At 33.6% G+C, this 23,976-nt stretch overlaps 1 protein-coding gene across 4 annotated transcripts in view; it reads left to right on the forward strand.

Annotated features, from left to right (window-relative positions):
* The first annotated feature begins 7,805 nt into the window (after window positions 1–7,805).
* Window positions 7,806–23,976, forward strand: part of LOC149532349 (condensin-2 complex subunit CAP-D3-like) — a 107,121-nt gene continuing 90,950 nt past the window's right edge. For all 4 annotated transcript variants that reach the window (XM_089804171.1, XM_089804170.1, XM_089804172.1 and 1 more), the window contains exon 1: window positions 7,806–8,745. In XM_089804171.1, the coding sequence (XP_089660297.1) occupies window positions 7,836–8,745 (910 nt within the window). In that variant the 5' untranslated portion in view covers window positions 7,806–7,835. The remainder of the gene's footprint in view (window positions 8,746–23,976) is intronic.

Consider the following 23,976-nt stretch of genomic DNA (forward strand, 5'->3'; position numbering starts at 1 on the left):
ATTATTTAGTTTTTATAGATGGTTAGCAATTTTGCAAAGGTAATTATGGTAGCTACAGGCAAGCCTGGTATTTCATTTCAATGTTTTAGCAGCCAACTTCAACATTCAGGGGGTGGAGTAAGATCATTATAACATCATTATCACTGGTTATTAGCACTTAATCTCTCATTTTTCATTCTATGAAAAATCATCAATGATAGAGAAGAATAACACATAGATCTTAAAACAAAGTAGAATGGCTGACAATAATACTAAACTTTAAATCTAGGCTCAATAGATCTATTTAATTCATACAGAAGGTAAGTAGACCAAAGTGATAAAGCATTAAGGGTTATTTTGCTAATGGATTTAGAAATCTAGTTTTTTTAGTCTTTCAGACCCTTGCATATAGCCTTGGCCTTTTTCTTTGGCAAGACAACTTAACGCCATAGTTAAATTTTCATGTTTGCCTAACAAAGTGCTTAAGCATTTAACTTTAAGTCTCTATGTTCAATAGTTGTTAAATCTTTGTGTCTATCAAATTTTTGCAATCAAAATTAGGGCAGGTAGATTGTTGGTTTCAAATTTGGGGTCTTTGTCTACATGGCAGAGTAATGCCTATCTTATATGAACTATAAATTAATTGGACACCCAATTATCAAAATTTTCATAAACATGTAATTAAGGTCGTCAACAATTGAAAATTGAACAGAGTGGGAGATTATAGAATAATAATCAAACATTTAAAAAAAATATGGAAGTTAAATGAACACAAATCACATAAGACTTTATAAACTAGAAATTACCAAGAATCACAACAAAATAATAAAATTAGTAAGTAATCTTGAATATTTAACCACTAATTCCAAAGTGAAATCATAAAAACTCACCGTTTGAAATTACTAGAAGGGATCCTGAATATAATTGGTAAGATGCTTAAATCAGTAACCATATATTATAATTTAGTAAGAAGTTGAGAAATACTTTAAAGATAAATTAATTCAACCTTTTGATTATTAGGAAATAAAGAAGATAAAGAAGAGTTTATTGTAATTTCATCAAGTGTATAAATAGTCTTGTATTAAACTTATGCCGACAGATAGTACTAACATTAAAAAAAATAGTTAGAAGTGGCTTGTGATTGCAAAATAACAGTCTAAAAGACATCATCAATAAAGAACAAAGTATAACAGAGTTGTTAGAGGTTGTTCTTGATCATGACTAGAGACTCTAGCGGTTTCAATGAACTGCTCACAAAATGGAAAGTAAGATTTGCCTCTAGAATAACAATTGTATCAAAAAATTAGTTATTTCAACATGGATAAACGAGTAAGTTACCATAGAAATATTGTAATTTGATGATCAAACTCCAATACTGGGGAATGCCCATTTTATATATGTACTTTATAAAGGACTAAAGTCTCGAGCAAGACTGGAGGTTTTCTTTCTCAGTTCTTTCCTACTAGTGCCCGTTTGAATGGAGACATTTGTAATCTTATATTTAATAGTATAGTATATTAGGCTTTAGCCATTTATCGATAAAATAAAAATAAATAAATAAAAAATTTTCCTCCTAACTGTCAAAATTATCTTATCAAATTCATCGATACTCTTTAATTCATTGAATTGAATTTAGCCTATTGATCTAAAGAGAGACATCTAGACAAGATCCTCTTTTGTATCACTCTCCTCTTCCCTCTTCTTTGCTTTGAAGATTGGTGGTATTTTGGAACATCTTTAAATCACCACTTGTATTGCACAAAATATATATGTTCTCCTAGATCAACCCTAAAAAAAACTTGTGTAAAGGATGAAAAATAACTAGCTATAGTCATGCAAATTATCTTGAGATGAATTGGTAGAGTTGGATTCATTTTGATCCACTAATTCCAAATGTTCTTCTAAAAAAAATTCATTTAAAAAATAAGAGATGGTGTTTGAAAGTTGGATAAATCTTAAATGAATGGCAATACATTTCTTTATGTTTTCAAGACATGACAAAAAACTCTAATCATATAACTGGTTAGCTCAATGACCACTAAAATAGCCAAAAGTCCACAAAATTTAAATATAAAAATTCAAGGTTTGTATCTATATTAGTGGAGTTGAGTTTGCACTTATGAGAATGATATTGGATGATTGAATAACATAATTTGTATAGGAGATGAATGTTTGTTTGTTTGACTCATAATTAGTAAAAAAAAGTTGTGACTCAAACAAATTAGTATTATGAATTATATTCACAATGGAAGGTCAAACCCACATTTAAAAATGACTTGCTATTATAAAAAACTAGTGTGTATAATTTTTTTTTTTGATCCATATAAATCACAAGTGTTGCACGAGCAACTAGAATTCCTGCCTTTGGTGGAGTGGGGGGAGGAATGTGTGGTATGGGGAAATCATTTAGCGGGGTTAGTTTTAAAATTGAGGAAGGAGGAAATTTTAGTGTTGTTACAAAAAAGTGTGACCTATAAAGTGATTAAAGATATTAAAAAACAATGGTGTGACCTTAGAAAATATTGTACATTTCAGGACTATTCATTAGCAAGTCAGCTATGAAAGTCTTAAGGGTCAAGAACGACAGCGATAAGAGAAGCTTGCAGGAGGAGAGTCACTATGCTACATCATTAGAAAGAGTGAATAGTTTTTTCTCTTGCTCCATCCTATTAAGCATTTGAAATCCTAATATTATCCTAGTGCATAGAATGCTCATCCGCTATCATCTCGTATTTGTTCAACTTTAAATGCATTACATACAACCAAATTAGTGGCCAATAGGAATAGCAGAAGGCTAGAAAATCCCACACACCCATTTGATCTTGAATGATAATATGTGCATAATGAATGCTTAGTGCGTGTGCTAAGTACTCCAAAACCATCCATTTCATACCTTCATCTATACACAATGTATTTCTATTTTCTTTCAACTGACATGCCCATTTCATTTCATATAACTGACATGCCTATTTCATTTCGTATCATATGCAGGCACTCTCTTTAATCTTTGCAACAAGAATTGGAGGAGGAATCACATAGAGATTAAAGGGCTAATTACTAATAGACAATGATTTGATTGGTATCTCACAATAGTCAAAGTCTGGCTTCTTTTCAACATATTTTTAATAAACACAAGAAAATATTGAAGAACATGTACTAAAGAATTTATTGTTTATAGCATCATCAAGATTCAAGGTGACAATATTTTTTGTTTAATGAGCAACTCTCCTAAAATTTGAAATGCTTTTCTCTTTCTGATGCCTCTGTAAACAGTGTGATGAAATTATGCCTAATTTGTGCAACAAGCTTAAAACAACTATTGACATCACATTTATATCTAGGAATACTTCAAGGAAATCATAATTTCCCTCTAGGATTTTAGTTGAGATAAACCCACTTTCAAATTTGTGCTTTCTTTTAAAACTATCCTAGTGACAAGTTTCTTCCCTTATCCTTCACATATATCTCCAAAGGAAGCATTTTCCATGTCCTTAAACCAAATTTATTAGTGACATCAGGCATTAGACCCAGAGAGGTGAATACCTTATGTTCTTGTAATTCAAGGCTTTTTAAAAGTAAATGCTTCCAAGAACCAATCCTAATTCATGGAACTATAAACAAACATCAGTTCACAATGAGAGGAATCAATTACAGACATCAACCCAATGTATGCTCTTAAATCAATATTGATGTAGAATAACTACAACCTAAGTCTTTTGTTTTGTAAATTAGTTGAAGTTCCAATACCTACTTTGATTTAGACATCATTATTAATTTAAAGCTTTGCAACCAAGTCTTATGCTTTATATTTAAAATAGGTGCATTAATTATGAGTTAAATGCATTATTCATTTCTAGTTTTGTAAGATTTCTAGCCATGTATTAAGTCAACTCAAAACAAGGAGATTCACAAAGTCATTTTTAACCAAACAAAACTAAAAGAATTACAAAAGGGAAAAATAACAATCAAACAAAAGTATTGTGCAGAAAATGAGAAGACATCAAATGCTTACAAAGAATAGTCTCATATGCATTGAAACAATAATAGAACTAGATTCACCCATATAAACTATTTGCATTACTTAGGAATCCATCATTCTCAAATTGGATGAAACTATTGCTCTCAAAATCTTATTCCTAATCCAGTTTTTTTTTCAATTAAAAGCTAGCCTATTAAAGGCACTTAGAAAGGCACCCTAGATTGTGTCTCGTGATGTTGAACTAGTAAATTTAAAATTGGAGATTTTGGAAGACACGGTTCTTCTAGAGCATGAGAACAAACAAATTCTTGTCAAGGATCCTCGATTCCCTTGTGCATCTCTATGCAAGATATAGAAGAACATGTAGTTCTTGACATCTACTTGAGTTAAATCCAAATGTTATGGTTATATATCATGTACTATTCAACTTAAGTGTACATAAAGGAATGATGCCACAGTATAAGGTGTTTCAATAACTTTATTCATTACAAGCTCATCAGGACCTTCCCATCGGTTTGATTACAAGTCTGTGAGGAAGATTTCACACAAAGGTTTGTAACCGATACCCCAAAGTTCAAAATGCTATATGGGAAAATGTTAGCCCACAATATTCAAACCCACAAGGCTGGGTTTACGCGAAGACACTCCAATATACATGCATTGTAAAGCCTTTCTATGCGATCTAATCAATTTGCATCTCTTAAAGCACTCATTTTTCTTGAACTTTTGCTCTTGAAGAGGGAAGAGAGATTTTTGAAAAATGATTTAGAATTTGAGGGAGAACAAATTTTGCCATTCTTAGGGAATTCTGTGTAATTTCTTGTTAAGAAGAATGCATAAAATTAAACAAAGCTCCTATAAACCTTGTGGAATTCCAACCAACAAAAAAAGAGAGACTATAGAATGTTCCAATGAAAACATGAAAACCAAATTAGAAAAGGTAATTTAGGGTTTCACCTTATTTTAGGGGAATTGATAATGAGGGTAAATTGAAACAATTTTATGATTTTTTGGTCACCACCTGGAAGAGCATCACCGCCTTAAAAAGTTATGCAAGAGTAGAAGAAAACTAAAAGGCAAGTAAAATTGTATATAAGACTACGCTAAAACCACTACTCCATAGGAAATGAGCCTCTTCAAAATATCTTCTTACTATGCAACAATAACTAATTGTTTTTCAATATTCACAAAACATCATAATAGATTGTTCTTACTTCAAAAAGAGTTAAAAGAATAGTTTCAACCTTAAAATAACATAACTTCACTTGACAACATAAAGCATAGTGATGCTTTATTGAATATATTCATCTTATAATGTTCTTGGATGTTACCATTTTTTTTGCTAGCACATAGATTTAGGTACCAAATTCTGTAAAATGTCTACACCTCATTGCATGCAAAGGATGTCTGCTGAACAAGTTTTATTGCCTTTAGCCATTTCGTGTTTGGGAAATCACAACAACGAATATGTAGATCTCTTGTTAAATTGATAGTTGCATGTTCAAATATTTAACATAATATTTGTAGAGAAAAAGGAAAAGACCATCGACGAAAATAACAACCACCACTAGAAAATTTATAATTTCTATATATAATGTCAAATAATTCCATTACATCTTACAAACTATAGTCTTAAATGTTATACTATGAAAAAACACTATTTTTGATCAATGAACTAAGACTTTGGAAGAGGACAAAAACTTTAGTTTTCTACCTTACGACAATGACTGACATATATATATATATATATGTTAAAAAAATGAACTTAAGTTCATATAAGATCAAAACATTTGATAATATAGAATTATATAAATTATATTTTGCAAAATAATAAAAATAGAGATAGAGGAAAAATTTTAACATCATAAATATACTCTCAACACTAACTGGAATTAATAACTATTAAAAATATACTCTCAACACTAACCCAAATTAATATCTATTAATAACAAGTGTCATGTAGTGGCGTGTACTTGTCGTCATTTATTAATGAATAACGTAGTTATTATTAATAAAATACATATATAATTATAATTAATAGAATACATATGTAGTTATAATTAATTATTATAGTATATAGTTGATATGGTTCATACAATTATATTAATGAAATACAATGCAGATATAAAGATTCATAGACATCAATGAAATATAATAGAGATATAATGATTTACACATCAATGAAATAGAATAGAGATATAATGATTTACATGTTGATACTACACACACACACACACCACACACACACACACACACACACAAAAAGTTACAGTAATTTATTGTTTATTAAAACTTTATATTTTTTATCTTCTAAAAAAATATACTTTTTAATAGATAATATTTGAGGCTTTGATCATTTAAAAATTTAGAACTAAAACTTACTTCGCATTGAATCTATGATGTTCAAAATTGATATTAAAGTATTTGTCTTAAATTTTTTTAGCCAAACACAAATAAAACTAGTAAAGAATATGTAGAGTTTTGTTAAAATAAAATCATTAGCAAGTTAAAAATAGTTTATAATCTCTTGAGCCAATCATATAATTTATATAATCTATAAAATATATAATTAAATAATTAAACTTTAGAAAAATGTTTGATTAAAAAAATTATATGTTATTAGCTAAAATTAATTGAATTTTTCAATAACAAAGCTCAAGTTGCGAACTTTAGTCCCTGCCTTTTGATTATGAGAGTTCCTAGTTCAAATATTGAATTTTTAATGCAAAGAAGTAAACTGTTTAAAATAATTCACATGAAGTATTTTAAGGGTAGAAGAATTTGTTTTTAGTGAAACAAATTATATATTTTTTAATGTTAAAGTATATTTGTTTGAATGTTATGAAGTATTAACATGTGTCACGTAGTGGCATGTACTTGTTTTTTGTTTATAGGTAATCGATCGAAGTCTTGATTATTTATCATTTATTTATTATTATTTGTGAATATTAATTATTATCATTCGTTAAGCTTGAGTAGTTTCAAACTCAAGATCTCCTGATTAGAGACTCACAAGTTACCGTTGTGTTGTAGGCTCTTGCCTCGTGGCATGTACTTGTTAATTGAAGTTATAGTTAATGAAATGTAGTTATGGTCAATAAAATAAATATTTATTGATATAATTATAAAGTAAGATTAATTGAAGCAATGTTTTTTTTTTATTTACTCATTTTTACATTGAGAGCACCGCTCGTATAAGCACCCATTAATTTGTAGTTAGAGACCACAAGCATGTATTTAATACTTTTCTGATTTTCATATTTACTAAAATAGATATAAACCCCAACAAATTCAGCTAGACCAACCAAAAATTAGGAAACGACCTATCATATTTGATTTATTATTTCTTTATTTTCAAAACATTAGTCTTTTGCATTTATCTCCAAAAAAAATTAATAGCTAACGGTGGGTCCCATGGATGCCAGCGTCCTTAAAAATAGAGCTGCACCCGCTGAGATTTTTTAAAAACTTTGTAAGCTGAGTGATCTTATGGATTTTGTAATTTGTTACACTTTAAAGTCTCAGTGCTAAAATTTATTTTATGACGAAAACTTTTTAAGTTTTGAAGTGTCAATTTTTGACAAATGGCTAAATTTTTTCCTAAGCCGGTGAGGCTATTTCCAGCCCCACCCCATTTTTATCCACTTCCTAAAACTAAAGGGCTTCTATTATGACGGAAAAGATTCTAATTAACCCTGTAGCCCCTCAAAAAATTTCTTATGGGACCTCCTGTACTTGAAAAATAGCTCTGTAGCATAGCTCTGTAGCCCCCCTCATGGGACCCCTGCCTAAAGGGGCAAAGGAAAGAAGAAGCGCGGCAATTTTACATTTAAATTCAGAAAGCGGGTAAAGAAAGATATTGTGAGGGAGAGAAGCAATGGAGGGAGCTGCGGCATCTGTGATTGAATCCGCGGCGAGAGAAGCCGAAGAGCAACATGGCTTCAGCGATTTGGGTCCTTCTCTTTCCAGTGCCACCGTAGCAGAACTCCATCAGATATTTGGTAGCAACAATGACGGCACTGCTGACGTGGAACCCCAACTTTGGGACGACGTGGCATCGAAGAGGGTGCCACTTGGACTGGTCGGGCAGGGCCTTGCAGGGGTCATGGACAACAGAGCAGGTTCTGCTGCCTTCATGGCAGCCGATGTTTTTCTGGGCATCATTCTTGCCCCCGGCTGCCCTGTTTACAGCTTTTTCACTCCTCTCGCTTTTCTTGCTCTTATCAGGTGCTTCAAAAATTTATGCAGAAGATCTAATGACGATTTTAATAATAACAATAATCACGAGCAATCAAATAGGGCCAGAAAAGGTTCAAAGAAAATGGCTGCTTCTAAAAAAGGAGGAAAACAAACAGCCTATATTGACAACAGTGACAATGGAGAAGACGATGAATTGAATTGTTGTGACGAGGGTGGTCGGAGGCAGGGACAAAAGGGGGATTCTGTGAGTTTGGATCAGCTGATGCAGATTTTGAGACGGGTAGAATTGCTACTTGATGTGCTGCAGTTGAAGGGGAACCCTGAATGCTTAAAGTCTCTTGTCGAGCTTCTCGCAGAGATTCCTTATCTGTTGTGTGATTTGAGTGGGGGGGAGGATCCGGAACTAGCCAGGGCATCTAGGGCCAAAAGAGTTGGAGTAACCAAGACGCCTGCATCACCACCCTTGGTGCCCAGGCTTTGCTTCAGAATGATGCTCAAGGTTCTCCAGCCTAATCATGGGGATACTACAGCTACCGGGGTTGCTCTCCTTAAGGCACTCAGTCCAAGCATCATGCTGACTCATTCAGGTCAGATGAATTTTTGTTACATCATTTTTTCAATTGGCTAATTAGATTTTTCCAGCATTTAGGACTAAACTATGTAGGAATTTTAATAAAATTTTTAAGCACACTCTTTTATTTCATTATTCAATCATTTATTGGTCTTGTACTTGGGGATGTCATATAAAATATTGATATAATAAGTATTTCACAATTTCCCTTAATGGATTGTCAAAACCTAGTGCTTTCGATTGAACAATTATTTGAGGAAATTTCAAAAGTTAAGTTTTTCAATTGCCAAATTAATGGTCAAAGACTTCTTATGTATCCATATTGGTTTAAATTTCAAAAATTGGATTCATTAGTTTGTGCTTTGAATAGAAATTCTTATTGGTACTCATATTTCTTTTGAATTTTTCAAAGTTAAGATTATCAATTGCTGAATAATTGAATTTAGACTTCATATTCAATATTTAGTCTTGGAAGGTTTGAAAATTAAATTTGTTAGTTGTCGAATTATAATTTTCCGAATTTAGACCCATATATTGGTGCAGTAATAGTCAAATTTGTTGCGGCCAATCATATTTTTAGAATTGTCTCATATAATTCTAAATGTAGTTGTATGCTTTTACCTATTGTTTTGTTTTTGGGAATTTTTTTTTTTTTTTGAAGCTAAAGGTTTTGTTTAGTCACAAAAGTATATTACCAAATGTACAAGGGATGCATTAGAAGAAACAAGAAACTTGTCTTTGGAGAGGTTGAACATAGCTAGTTAGATGGCAGGCTGAAAAGAGGCACAACTAGATATCTCATTAGTTTTTTTGTTAGATAATTTAATTTTCTAATTTGAAGGATCCTCATAATTTGTGCTAACAAAAGATGAAGTTTGACAAGCTGATTGCATGGCTACTTGAGATGCATTTGATTGTCAACCTAGAATCCCCAAAAGCAGTTAGATTTTAAAGAATTTATTTAATGGAGAGCAAGAGGCCTAGCTTGTAGGCCATAAGCTTGACAACATTATTTGAGGCTTGCCCTGAAGTCATAGTGAAGTCTAAAATCTTGAGTTGAGATTTTGATAATTGCACACTTCTTGCAGCAACAACATAAGGATTGAATTACGAGGCCTCACTAAAACAGAGACAAGCATAGTTGAAGTGTATTTCTAGAGGGAGCAATTCTCAAAGAGCTGTTAATTTGTTATTGGATTCTCTCCAATGGCCTCTGTCCTCATAAGGATTTGGTATAGGGCTATGGGGCTGAGTATGGCTCATTTTCTCTAAAGGTTTGCCTCGGCTATCCTCCTATGTTCGCTAGGCAAAATTTGTTCAAACCAAAGTCATACGTAAGAAAACCATGTAGAACTTGTGGTCAAATGCATTCAACAACAAAAGAAAGGTCTTTTCTTTTAACAATATAAAAACTAGAAACTCTCTTCATTGTCAAATTTTCTCTCAAGCAAGGCTTATAACATATGTTGCCTCATTTCACAAGCAAAAATGAGCGAAATTGCATTTTTGGCATCAAGCCACCATTGTTGATTTTTTAAGGCAGCTGCATTTTTCTTTCATACATGATATAGGGGTTATAGTACTAATTTTGTGTATAGTTTTTGGAAGTGGTAGGATTTTAAATTTATAATGCTTTTTTGTTTTATGCTACTCATATAGATTGTATTAGAATATTTGATTATATTTAGTTCATTATTTTTAGTTGTTCTTTAATAGTCATCTTAGTTTCCTTTTTTTTGGTTGGTATCATATAATATTTTATTATTAATAAAAAGTTTTGTATCCATAGTTTGTAGATATACATCATAATTCCACTTTTTTATCTAGAAACTAAAAGGACCATCAACTTTCAACCTATCCTAGACATTTGTTTTGCTATCAAGCTCATAGGCTTTCATACATTTAACAATATAAAAACATACAATCCAAAAATTCATTCATGAACATCCATATGCTCAATTTTCAACATGCAATTGTACCTTGAGGTAAAAAATCTGTGCACCTTAACCATGATTTTGATTTAACAAAGTCCATCATTTAAAACCTTATTGCTATTTCCTTCACAATTTCCTTTGTAAAATGTCGTTGATTGATAATGCTACACCATATTCATTCATCATCGTAATTTCCGAAGAACCCATAGTTCGATTTTCTTCAGAGTTTCAACCTTTCTATCAAAGATGTGCAAAAATAGATTCCCATTGACAAAATTTGATCCCAACATTTCACGAAAGAGATTAAGAATCTTTCAAAATAATCCTTCTTTTGCACCTTTGACTCCTTCCTCGAGGAGGTAGAGGCAAATTAAAAACCCATTCAACCAAGGCCACACTTTCTCCCTATTTAGCAATCTCCACCTTAACTCCATTCCACACAACAACAATATCTTTAGTGTAATGTACTTTGTCCACTCTCCCCCATCATCTAAGAAACGACACTAGCCCAAACCTCCTTGCCTCATCTTCATCCTTGAAGCACTCTCTCATGTCCAACCTCTATCTTAGCATAGCCCACTTTAGAATTGACTCCAACCCCTTTAACATGTCTTCTTCAAAGAGAACCTTTATCACCTGACACTTCTTCATTGCTCTGTCCAATCTCCAATTAGACTATTATGATGGAAATAATGTCCAAATTAATTTGCTATTTTTGTTTTGTTCCTGAAGTTGAGTTTGTATGACACCAAAGATTGCATTAAGTATATCATCATTCTTAATCTTTAATAAACCATGCAACCACTCCTTCATGAGCTCCTTGAATCCTTTTTACTGTTTCTCAGTGTCAACAAAGAATGTGGTTTACATTATTTTTGCTAATGCCATAACACTAACTTTTTCCACCAAAAAAAGCCTAACAATAAACAACCTACCGATCTTTTTATATAACTCTTTGCACACCTTTCTATCTTTGAAATGACAATCGACACAATTTGTTACACTTTCCGCTTTATATCAAGGTGTACATGCCTCTACATTTATATTATATGTTTGAGAACCATAATAATCCTCCATCGTCACCTCACTTTTTCATTACTTTGTCACATCACCTAACAAGCTTTGATCATGGAATTAATTGCAAATGTGAGCCCTTCCCACTTAACCCCACTTGAGTTACATCAAACATTGACCTTGTAATCATATTTTGAAAACATATTTAAAATAAAATCCCCTCCCAATATTATTGTCAGAGTTGTTATGAGCCCATCCATCATACTCTTATACACATAAATTTAACTTAAAATAATAAAGCATTGAATTGCCATTTTAATTTGAATTTACATTTAAATTGGACCAATTTTCACTACCATTTCACCAACCTTTTGAAAAGAAATTGCTCACTTCGAGATAACATCAACCTTGCAGTAGCCTTCCCTGAGCGTGTGGCTTAAAATCTCTAAAACCCAATAGATCCTCCTTGGTATTTGAAATGACATTTTGAAGGTGCTAAGCAGGAGTCCATCTATGATGAATCATGTATACTATTACTTTTGAGTTGCCTTCCAAGTGTATCATATCCACACTCAATATTTTGCACAATTTAATGACTAACAAAGTTGCATTAACCTCTGCTTGATTATAAGTTTCATCAGGTAACTTCTTTGCTGTAATTGCAATAACCTCCCCCAACCAATTCCTCACTATTGCACCAATACATGAAGGCCCTAGTTTACTGTGAGTAGTGCAATCAACATTTACTTTTATGATTTTGTCCATCCTTTATTTGGGCTTATCCAAGAAACATTGCTTCTTTCAGTCTTTATACATTTCCTTGCAAGTCCATAGTTCATACAACGAATTTTGATTCCCGACCAACATCGTTGGGCTACATCGTCCTAGGATTTGAAGGATGTGCTAGGCTTGATATGTGCAGTGGATGCACTCATAACTTGTTCAATCAAAGAATCAACCCTCCTTAAAATTCTCTCTATAGGTTCCCATTTACCTTGATAAAACCTTTGAGTACGCTACTTCCATATCTCCCACACCACAATGGATGGGCAAAGAATCCATTTTTTGGCAAAGTGGATTTTCACTCTATTATTGGCCATCCTTTAAAAATCTTCCCAAAGGACCAACCCATCCTAATTTAGCAATAACTCCAAACTAACACTACTGTGCGAATTCACATTGTGCCAACAAATCATCGATACCTTTACAAGATTTTTCACACAGTACTCATTTTGTTGGGCCTATTATACCTTGAATAATTGGCCATGAGTAAGCACCAACTTTAGGAAAACAATGCTTGTCCCAACATGATTTATAAAGCCAATCCTCCATAATTTGGTCATTAGAAATCTCCCAAACTTTGTTGCACACCACACCAATCTATCACTGCTAGTGTTTAAAAGCACCTCTCTTTCCAAGAAAATCAACAACATTAGTGGTTGTTGTTGCTCATTAAGACCCCAACTTGAAATATCCTTCCATATCCATTGAGTGCCTACTACGTTTCACCTCTTATCCTTGTGATCACAAAGCTTTTCTTCCCATAGCTCAGTAAAGAAGTTCATTAAAAACTGACAATGTTCCTTGTCTTGCAAAGCTGACAATCCACTCCAAGATTTTTTCCAGATGGATATTGATCTGCCATCCCCTATAGTCGAAGTTAAATATTTGTAAAGACCTCTTTGCATTCTATGATAAAATTCCAGAATGGCGAACCTTTTAGGGCGTCTCTAATTGTAAAAATCTTGTTATCATCCTTAGGATCCAACGACTTAGCTATAAGAACGTGCACCCATAACCCACATGCATTTGAATATAACTCCTAGACTAATTTAGGCCCCAATGCTTTATTCATTAGCTATCAGTTTCTCAAATGAACACCACCTCCTTTTTTTGGCTTAGATAATTTATCCCATGCCACTAGAAGGATTATCTCATATTTTACTGAATATAACACAAAACTTTGTCAGAATCTTAAGACAACTCATGCAAAAGACAAGAATTACTGAAATTACAGATTGTAGCATTAGAATTCTGCTTGCATAAGTCAGTCATTTCCCTTTCCACCCTTCCATTTTCTTCACACAACTATCAATCAACCCATGACACAAATTAGATCTAGAAGCACCTTCAAATAGGGGAATACCAAGACATTTTCCTGTTAACTTCCCATTTTCTATGTCATATAACTTGCTGATTTGTTTTCGCATGCTTTGATCTGTATTGAAAAAGAAAACATCCAAGTTTGTCCAATTAATATGCTGTGCTGATGCTGAACTGTGATTTTCTAAGGGGGACTTAATGATCCTAGTTTCTCTTAAACTTGCTTCCTCCATGAAGTAAGTGTTATCTACAATTTGCAAATGAGTAACAGGGTCTTTGTTAGTAGCCACCTTAATACCATTTCATTGGCCATTCATCAAAGCATGTTTTATAGATCTGTTGAAAACCTCAACTAAAATAATGAATAAGATTGGAGATAAGGGATCTCCATGACTGATTCCATTTGAAGTTATAAAAAAACCATGAAGGCTACCATTTACCAAATTAAAGAATCTAGGAGTGTTAATGCAACTATTGATCTAGTTCATCCAACCCCTATCAAACCCAAACTTTTCCAAGACAATAATCAAGAAACCTCTATTAACATTATCACAAGCTTTCTTTACATCCAACTTTATCATCATCCTACTAGATCTAGCTCCCCTTACCAAATGAATTGCCTTATGTACAATAATGAAACCTTTAATGATCGATCTAATTGGCTCAAAGCCACTTCGTTCTACTGATATCACTAAGCCAAGGTTGCATGGGTACTCGTACCCACACCCTTGGTACTTGTACCCACGTACCCAAGTACCGGTTACACGTATCCCAGTATCGGGTACTCGGTGGAGAGCATCATAGCTAAGGAGCTTGATTAAGATTCTGATTTTTTTTTTTGGTTTTTTTTATAGTATTAGCTTGTTGTTTATCAAACTTAATTCAATACCAAATCAGTTTGAAACTTTGATACTCATTAACCAATAAACTTTATCACTGTTCAAGTCATAAGTTTATCATTTGCAATATGTCATTGTCATATGATTTAGGATCTTCTTGTTCATGTTTAAAGTCTGCCTTCTTTGTTATGCATCTAAGCATTTATCATGTATTATTATTTCAAACATATAGCAAATCTGAAACTGAAAACAATACATTACATTTGCAAACTTTATCACTGTTCTTGTTTTGAAAAACCATTGTCATGACTCATAATTTCAAATTTTTTATAAATATAAAAGTATAATTTTTAAATAAGTTTGACATACCCAAGTACCTCCGTCCCCTATTACGAAAAATACTTTAAACATTAAACATTCAGCAATAGCATATATATATATATATTTTAATTTGACTTATGGCTCATATTTTCAAATTTCTTGTTTTGAATGCTCAATGTCATGACTCATGACATATATTTTCTATAAAATATTAATTATATAGAAAAAATTAGGCATACACACGTACCCTTGTCCCCTATTTTGAAAAATATGCGTACCCGTACCTGTTCTTGTTCCTGTACCCACATACCCGTGCAACCTTGCACTAAGCACAACTCCTCTTTGATTTTGTTGCCAATTTCCTTATAGACTATATTACATAAAGCCTTTGGTATAAAGGCATCAAAGATGTCCCTGCCAGTTTTTCTAGGGAATCAATAATAGAAAAGTGTTTTTAAAGTTCTTGAAAATGAAGCCTCCAACTGTGACTCCTCAACCACCTCCCATAACTCATCGCCTAGTATATGCCACGCTTTTTGAAAAAACATGGTTGGGAAGCCATCAGACCCAGGAGCCTTATTACCCCCTAAACTAAATAAAGCAAACTTGACTTCAAATTTCAAAATTGTTCTCATTAGCATTTCATATCGATCCTTTGAAACTCAATTAGGAATAATATTTGGTATTCCAACACAACTATCTGTAGCAGTCGTTTCCTTAGCAAAAATTAAAGAGTAGGCCGTATTAATATCCTTTGTATCCTCAAGAATATTACTGATCCCTTATGGTGAATTTTTTTTTCTAAGCTCGTCTTACCTTGATAGAATTATGATTTTTTTAAGTATTTTTGTTGTCCTCATGAAACCATGTTTCTGTAGACTTTTGTCTCCAAAATGTTTCTTCATGGGCTAATACTTTCGAATAACAATCATGCAACTTCTGCTCACATATAAAGTTCTCACTCATACCCTTTGCAATAACTTTCATATTGAGAGCCCCCAGATTAGATTCTAGTTTAAATTTGTCCACAAACACTTTCTTAAACTGCTTCCTATTCCACACTTTCAACTGTTCCTTTAAGAACTGTAATTTCTTGAAGAAAGAATGCTTTGTTACTTGAGCAAGGAGGATTATTAGCGCACCATAAAGCCATATTTTCCATAAAATTTTCTATTGCGAACCACATTCCTCCAAATCTAAAAGGGGCCTTGTTAGGTCTGGAATCTTCATGAATTCTTAAACGAATTGGGAAATGATTTGACCCAAAGATAGGTAAGGTTTCAGCTTGAAATAACGAGTTCATTCTATCCCAATCACTTGCTGGAAGAAACCAGTTGAACTTTTCAACAATATTTAGAAATCCAGCTCTATGATTAGTACAAGTGTAATCACCATCTTAATTCCACATCCAATAAGCCATTATTATTGATAAAGTCCAAGAAGTCCTCTTGACTTTGGCTCATCCAACCTCTGCTACCTTATTCTTTGCTGGGGAAAGAATAACATTAAAATCTCCACCCAATAAGAATAAACAATTCAAATGAGCATCCATATAGGATGATAAAATCTCACCATATCTGTCTTTTAAAAATTGGATTACTTGGCCCATAAACATTAAAGGCAAAGAATTCAGATAGAAGCTGGTGTGAAGTTATTTCAACTAGCTGCCAATTTGCCCCAAAAGCTAAAATCTACACTTACATTGAAATATCATTCCATAAGATACCAAGACCGCTTAAGGCGTCATTTGCTTGCACAAAGACGCTTTTCCATTTGGAAAATTATTTAACTGAAATCACAAGAAGTCCCTTTGAGCTCCTAATAATATTTCTCACTCCCATATCCTCAGCTTGACTGAAATCTAGAGTATCCTCTTTTCTCTGAGCTTCCATGTAAAGGAATGTTGGTGTTTCTTTCGCCATTTGTGTACAAACAACTGAGTCCTCTTCAAATTTTACTCCCTCAGCCTCCCAACCCAAGATTTAATCAATCACACTTCTAAAGCCTAATCAGCTTTTTTCGTCACATTCAAAAAAGCTTATGAACCTAATGTAAACCGTACCAATTTCAAATTGATCAAAATTGTCTATCTATGGTTTAGTTATTTCAATGTTCTCTTTGATCAGATCTAGACATTTCTCTGCCTCTAGCCGTTTCCCCTTTGCTTCCACCCTTACATTAGAGGAGGCATGAAAATCCTCTTTCTCTACTACTAACTGTTGCTTACATTCTCCATTTCTTGACACCAAAACAAAAAATTCAGGGACCACATGACTCTTCCATACTTTAATTAAAATCCTTGGGTAACTAGAAAAATCACATGAATCTAAAGATTTTTCTGAAGATATGAAAGATCCTAAGCTATCTCCTATTAGCTTCAAGTTATCTTCATCTTGATATCCAAGGGCAGTTTATGAAGTCTGATCCAAATCTCAATCTCCTTGACTTTCTCTTATTCTGGGTTGAAGTTTGGAGCCCAATCTCGAAGATAAACACCTTTCCCATCTATTGCTGAAATTTAACAAGCAAAGAAGAGGCACTTACAAATCAGACAATGTTTACCTCTTTAGGGGTTCCCCCAAACACCATTTGTTATTTTGGTTTTCATTTATGCTCAATTTGCTTAAAGTGGAGATTTCTCCTTCTAGGGAAAAGCCTTTTTGTGTGTTTGCTCTCCATACTTTTTTCTCCCAACCCCATCCATTCCTACAAGGTGTACCACATTGATCATCTTCGAAACTGTCCTATCATTTATTCGTCCTTGAGTTGAGCCTTGTTCTCATGTCAAAACTTTGTAGGTTCTTTTTGCTAAAGGGCCATCAATCCCTATTGTTATAGCCTCTATTTGCAGATTGATTCTGCCACTTCTACCATTTTGTTCCACCTCAAATTCATTCTGATATTCCCGACATTGTTTATTTTGCCAAAACCTTCCGATCCACTTACTGTTGCAGAGACCTCATCGTTCAAGAATCCATCGCAAGCTTATTTTATTACTAAAGAAATGAGAGTGTTGCTGAGGAAGATTTATCACTCAAAGATGAGGAATCATGTAATTTTTCAAGTTTTCTTAAAGTGCTTTTTAATGTTTTAATTTTTATAAAGCCTTTCATACACAATATAGGGGTTATAGTACCAATTTTGTTTATAATTTTTTAGAGTCGTAGGATTGTAAATTTATGATGTTTTTGGTTTTTATGCTATTCATAGAAACTCTATTAGAATATATAATTACATTTAGCTCATTATTTTTTATTTGTTCTTTAATAGTCATCATAGGCTTCTTTTATTAGAAGCCATAGTTGCTATTTTTAGCTTTAGTTGAATCTTCATTTAAATGGCTTATTCTTTTAGAACATTGTAATGTAATGGCTATATATACCTTGAAGTGCAATTAATCTCAACATGGTATTAGAGCGAGAGCCCCCTATCGGGGTATGACTCTCATCGAAGAGCCTAGGATCATGAAGATTTTTTTTCCAATTTTGTATACAAATAAATCGTAATTGTATATTCAAAGACATTTTCAAAAGTTTTGTGGGCAGTTTTAGAGTGTTTATCTTTGCAGATGTCAAGGGTTTTTAACTTTTTATTCTCGTCTTTTATAGAAATCCATCAAGGGTTTTCTAGCTTCAAATTGTAGGTTTCTTCTATTGTCACTTTTGATGGCCTGGTTTTCCTACTTGCACGACCTTGCCTCTCCTTTTTTAGCACTTGACTCCTTGAAACCAAAAGTGGAATGTATCTCTTTGCACGTATTGGTTGTTTTTCTGCTATTTGTAGATGGCAAAAACTTCTTGTCATTGTTTTCTGTTTGTGTGAGGACTCTGTTGCAAATTGAAGTTATTTTGTCGATTTTTGTTGTGCTTTGGCTTGCATTTGGGTGTTCATTGCTCTCATGATCAAGTGTTTTGGTATTGAATTGTTTCATGTTTTGGTTTATGCCACTTGCGAAGGTTTTTTCTATTAATTTGGGTGATGTTTTTTTGAAGTTTACTCTGTGTTTTCAAAGTGTTTCACTTGCCTGCATTTTTGTTTACCATGTTTTCTCGTGTTGTTTTCTTGTTTGATCATTTTTGTGAGGTCTTTTATGCTTGCTTATTTGTTATGAGGGTTTAGTGGCATTTATTCATGTAAATAGGGTTTTATGATTTTTTCCCTTAAAAAACTATTTGATGAGTTTTTTTGGATTTTTTCTCAAATTATTTGTTGATCTTTTAATAATTTTGAGGTTTGATTGAATTTTCTCCTTTAAAATCATTCTAGTTGTGTAATTCATGAGGTTGCTTGTTTGGATGGGATTTTTGTTTGACGCATTTTATTCTTTTCCTAAAAAATCATACATTCGAGGGCTTTGGGTTTTGAATGTTTTTGTCCAAAAAAAATCATGTGTTCTCGTTTAGAGTGTTGTCTAGTTTTTTTCTTAAAAAATTATGTTAGGTGTTCTTGTTATTGGATTTTTACCCCTTTGAAAAAATGATGGTTTGTGAAACTTTAGTCTTAGGGTTTGGTGATTTTTCCACAAAACTCGTAGTTTCTTGTAGTTTGTTTTGGGTTGCACTTGGAGTTGCTAGGTGAATATTTGCAAACTTTTTTTGCTGTTTTTTACAAATCATGTATGGATAGCTTTGTTACTAAATATGAGGTTTGATGGATTTTGGTACTCTTTGTCATTAACATTTTTCAGATTTAGGGAGGGTCTCGCCAACCACATAATGTTCTAAAGAGGAGTAAGTTTTTTATGCGTTGGGATCAAAAGGCCACTAAATTATCTTCAATAGGGTTGATAGAATGACCATTAAGGGTATCGATATACTGAATCATATTTTGTTTGTTATTTTTTAGTTGTTCTTTAATGGTTATCTTAGGCTTATTTTATTAGAAGACAGTTGCTATTTTTAGCTTTAAGTGAACTTTTAGTTAAGTGGTTCTTTTTACAACACTGTCATGTAATGCTTGCATGTACCTTGTATATTCATGAATTGGTTAATGCAACCACATGGACAAAATGGTAGGTAGTTCTAGTTTAGTAGTTGTTCTGCTTGCAAAGAGCTTGTTTAAAATTGGTGCAAGTCACCGCTTTGGCGGCATACAACTATGTTTTAAGGACTTTTTGGTCTACTTGACTAAAAGCTCACATGTGCACTACTCTCAACTTATGAGTAAGAGGATTTATGACCAAAGAAATTAATAATGGGATATATTAAAGAACAAGAGGATGCAACATGGCAAGTAGTTGAACCATAATAGCATAATTGGGAAAAAATAGGGAAATTACAATTAATTGCAAATTGACAAAATCCCCAATGTTTTTGTTCTAGAACATGGTTTTTTCTTGTAATGTTGTTGATTGTTGATTTTAATTGGTTTTCGTCTTCTTTCTTGGTTTGATTACAATTTGTTTATGGCATAGACATTGTGGAACTAGAAGCTGAATGACTCCTATCAATAAGACAAAATTCAGCTTATAGTCTTGTAAAAATGAGCTATAACAATAATTTATATCAAAATGAAGGATTGTTTTAGTTATATTTAAATGTACAACATTCTATAGGTTTTGTGGTTTCTTAATCAATGAAATTCAGTATTTAAATACGTGCCTTCAATTGTAAGGTAACTACATTCCATAAAGGCTCATCATATCGATGGAGGTTCATAAGGTCTACAAGGAGTACAATAACAATACAAACTATTTCTAGACAAATAACATAGCTCTCCATGCATGTTAAATAGGCGCTGAAAACTAACTCATGCGTTAGATGGTTTATCTTTATCCCTTTTGAGGAGATCTCATATATTTTCTCGTGCTTTTGATATTTCATTGAAACCTGTCTTATAATATCTCAAGTTCTCACCTAGAATGTATCAATGTTTCTACCTCCAGCCACTTATATGTAAAATCAAGGAAAATATACTTAAATAATAACTTAAATTGTGGCTCAAAGAGTTGCTCCCTTCTTTTATTCTAGCAAGTTTTTATTATCTCATGGAAAAATATATAACACTTCTTAATTGTTTTGCAAATTTTATAATTCAATTATAAATGTGAACATTTCAATATTATTTATGGTCTTTTGAAATGCAAGATTCATTTTCAAAAGCATTTTCTATTACTCTATCTTGAGCTATTTCTTTCAAAACCTATGCAATTACTTCCCTTATCATATAATTTGTTTTTCATACTCTTAATATATTTTTCCTTAACCTTATTTTAGAATTTGTTACAACAAATCACAAATTTCCTTTTGATTCTTATTTTGTAATTTACTAATTTTTGATGTTTGCTCAACGAAGGAAATTTTTTATTAAGCTTGAGGATTTTGATAACTACGAGACCAATCTTGTACACTCATGAGATCGAAAGGTTTAGGAGAGGCTTTGAACTAGGAGCTTGATCATTAGGATGTATAGTCCCTAGCATAGCTTAATTTGTAATAGTAAGAGTCAATGACTACCTTCAATTTTTTAGAACTTGCAATGTCCTCTACCTAGAGGCTGCCACTTGTCAATGATTAACTTACATAACCATGCATTGGAATTGAATTTATTTTAAGAAATGACAAACGATTCGTCATGAATTTAATAGTTAGCACAATTAAGGTGGATTGGAATTTCTATGATGTAGGGCTCTTTACACTAATCTACAAGTAGGCTTCGCTAAGGCATTGGGACAAAATGTTTGTAACCATCTCAAGATTTTCCCCAAGGCATTGGGACAAAATGTTTTTAACCATCTCAGGATTTACCCTACGGCATTTGAAACACATATTCTTACCCATCTTGGAATGAGATGGGCCTTTATCTTTGGGAAAGGATTGTGCTGAAAATGCCTGCTCACACGAGGATGAAGTATCACTCCTACCAAATTGTTGTTTCCAACGATCTTGCTGCATAAGTTTGGTGCACAAATTTGAGAACTTTAGGTCAACATTAGTTGCAATATTGTTGAGTGTCTTAATAAAGTGCTCATTGGATGGTGGTAAGCTTTTCAAAGTAATGACCACTGTGTCCACTTCCTCCATTGTATGACCAATGGCCTCAAGCTAATCTCTAATGTCCTTAATCTTTAGAAGATATTCTTGTAAGGAGATGTCCTCATCCATAATAATAGAGAATAACTGATTCTTCAGAAAGGACCTACTTTTATCTGATGTCTCCTGGAGATCCTTCAGTGTTTTCTAGATCTCTACAACTGTCTTGCTAGACGACACTTGAGACAGTTGATCATCAATACTTGAAAGCTTAATAAGCATAATCGCCTCACAATTACTCTCACCAAACTTCTCGAGTAGCATTGACTGTAGTAGGATGAGTCTTGATACGCAGAACAAGCACCTTAAGGCGACAATACTCGAAGATCGTTATCATTCTCTGCTTCTAGGTGTTGTAGTTCTTTTTTCGTTGAATCATTGGTTGCGTTCCAGCATAAGACATGTGACAGATGCCATTGCACGTTTTTCAATGAAAAAGCATTAAAAACTTAGATGACACAAACTTCAAGGCAAATTGATGGAAGTCCCAAAAAATTAGAAGATACCCAAAGAAGAGCTTAAAAAATCTAAATAGAATTTATTGTCAGATTTTGATTCTGCTTGCTCAAAAATCAAGGCACAAAAACAATGCACCTAAAAAAAGTGAGACTAAGTTGAGATTGTTTACCGTACAGGTAAAGAAATCAACGCATACAGACAATAATAGCAGAATAATATTCGCATATGCCAGAACTTACATTAGACTTCATAATATTTGCAATAGCAGATGATTCATGATTTACAATGATCTCAGACGGGATATAAATACTACCGCCAAACCTTCCCGAAGGAGTCCGTCGGCCACAAATATTCTATCCGGGACAAACTATTTATTGACGACGTCGGCTACAGAATACAGAAACACCGCCGGACATCACCCCGTCGGCTACACAATACAAAAACATTGCCGAACATCATTCCGTCGGCTACAGAAACACTGTCGAAACCATCCAGTCGGCTGACACCATCCCCCCCCAAAAAGAAAAGTCGTCTCCGGACGACAATTACAACATATCTGAGACAAATTAACAAACAAAAAATATCATCAGAGTGACTACAACGAGAAAAATCTGCTTCTCTCACATCACTTCCACATTCATCCCATTACATCTGTAGCCTCTGCTAACACAAGCCAAATGTTTACTGTACAGGTAAAGAAATCAACGCATACAGACAATAATAGCAGAATAATATTCGCATATGCCAGAACTTACATTAGGCTTCATAATATTCGCAATAGCAGATGATTCATGATTTACAATGACCCCAGACGGGATATAAATACTACTGCCGAACCTTCCCGAAGGAGTTCGTCGGCCACAAATTTCTATCCGGTACAAACTATTTATTGACGATGTCGGCTACAGAATACAGAAACACAGTCGGACATCACCTCGTCGGCTACAAAATACAGAAACACTGTCGAACATCATTCCATCGGCTACAGAAACACCGCTAGAACCATCCAGTCGGCTGACACCATCCCCCCCAAAAAGAAAAGTTGTCTCCGGACGACAATTACAGCATATCTGAGACAAATTAACAAACAAAATATATCATCAGAGTGACTAGAACAAGAAAAATCTGCTTCTGTCACATCACTTCCACATTCATCCCATTACATCTGTAGCCTCTGCTAACACAATACTGTCTCCTCAAGCTAACCTTGATCGCCACCTGTGCTGCTTTCTCTGTTTTCAATTCCATTGTAACCTGAGCCAAATGTCGCTACACTGCCTCCAACTAGATGATTAGCTCCTTCCGAGCTCTCTACGCATCCACCAAGACAGCCTCCCAGCCAACACTTACTCCAAGTGCCTTTAGTACACAGAAAGTCCATGCCTGTAGCAACTTCAACTCTTCTCTACTGGTCAGACTCCCACGACTGATATCTGCCACGACTGAGGGTCCAGGGGGCAACGCCCCTAGTGGGGTCGAGGGGCAGCGCCCCTCGCCGCCAAGACCAAATTAGCACTTCGCAACCCACACAGAAATGCACGGAATC

The sequence above is a fragment of the Cupressus sempervirens genome, chromosome 10 (assembly GCF_028749045.1).
Source record: "Cupressus sempervirens isolate cs-2001-9-10 chromosome 10, ASM2874904v1, whole genome shotgun sequence".
NCBI lineage: Eukaryota > Viridiplantae > Streptophyta > Pinopsida > Cupressales > Cupressaceae > Cupressus > Cupressus sempervirens.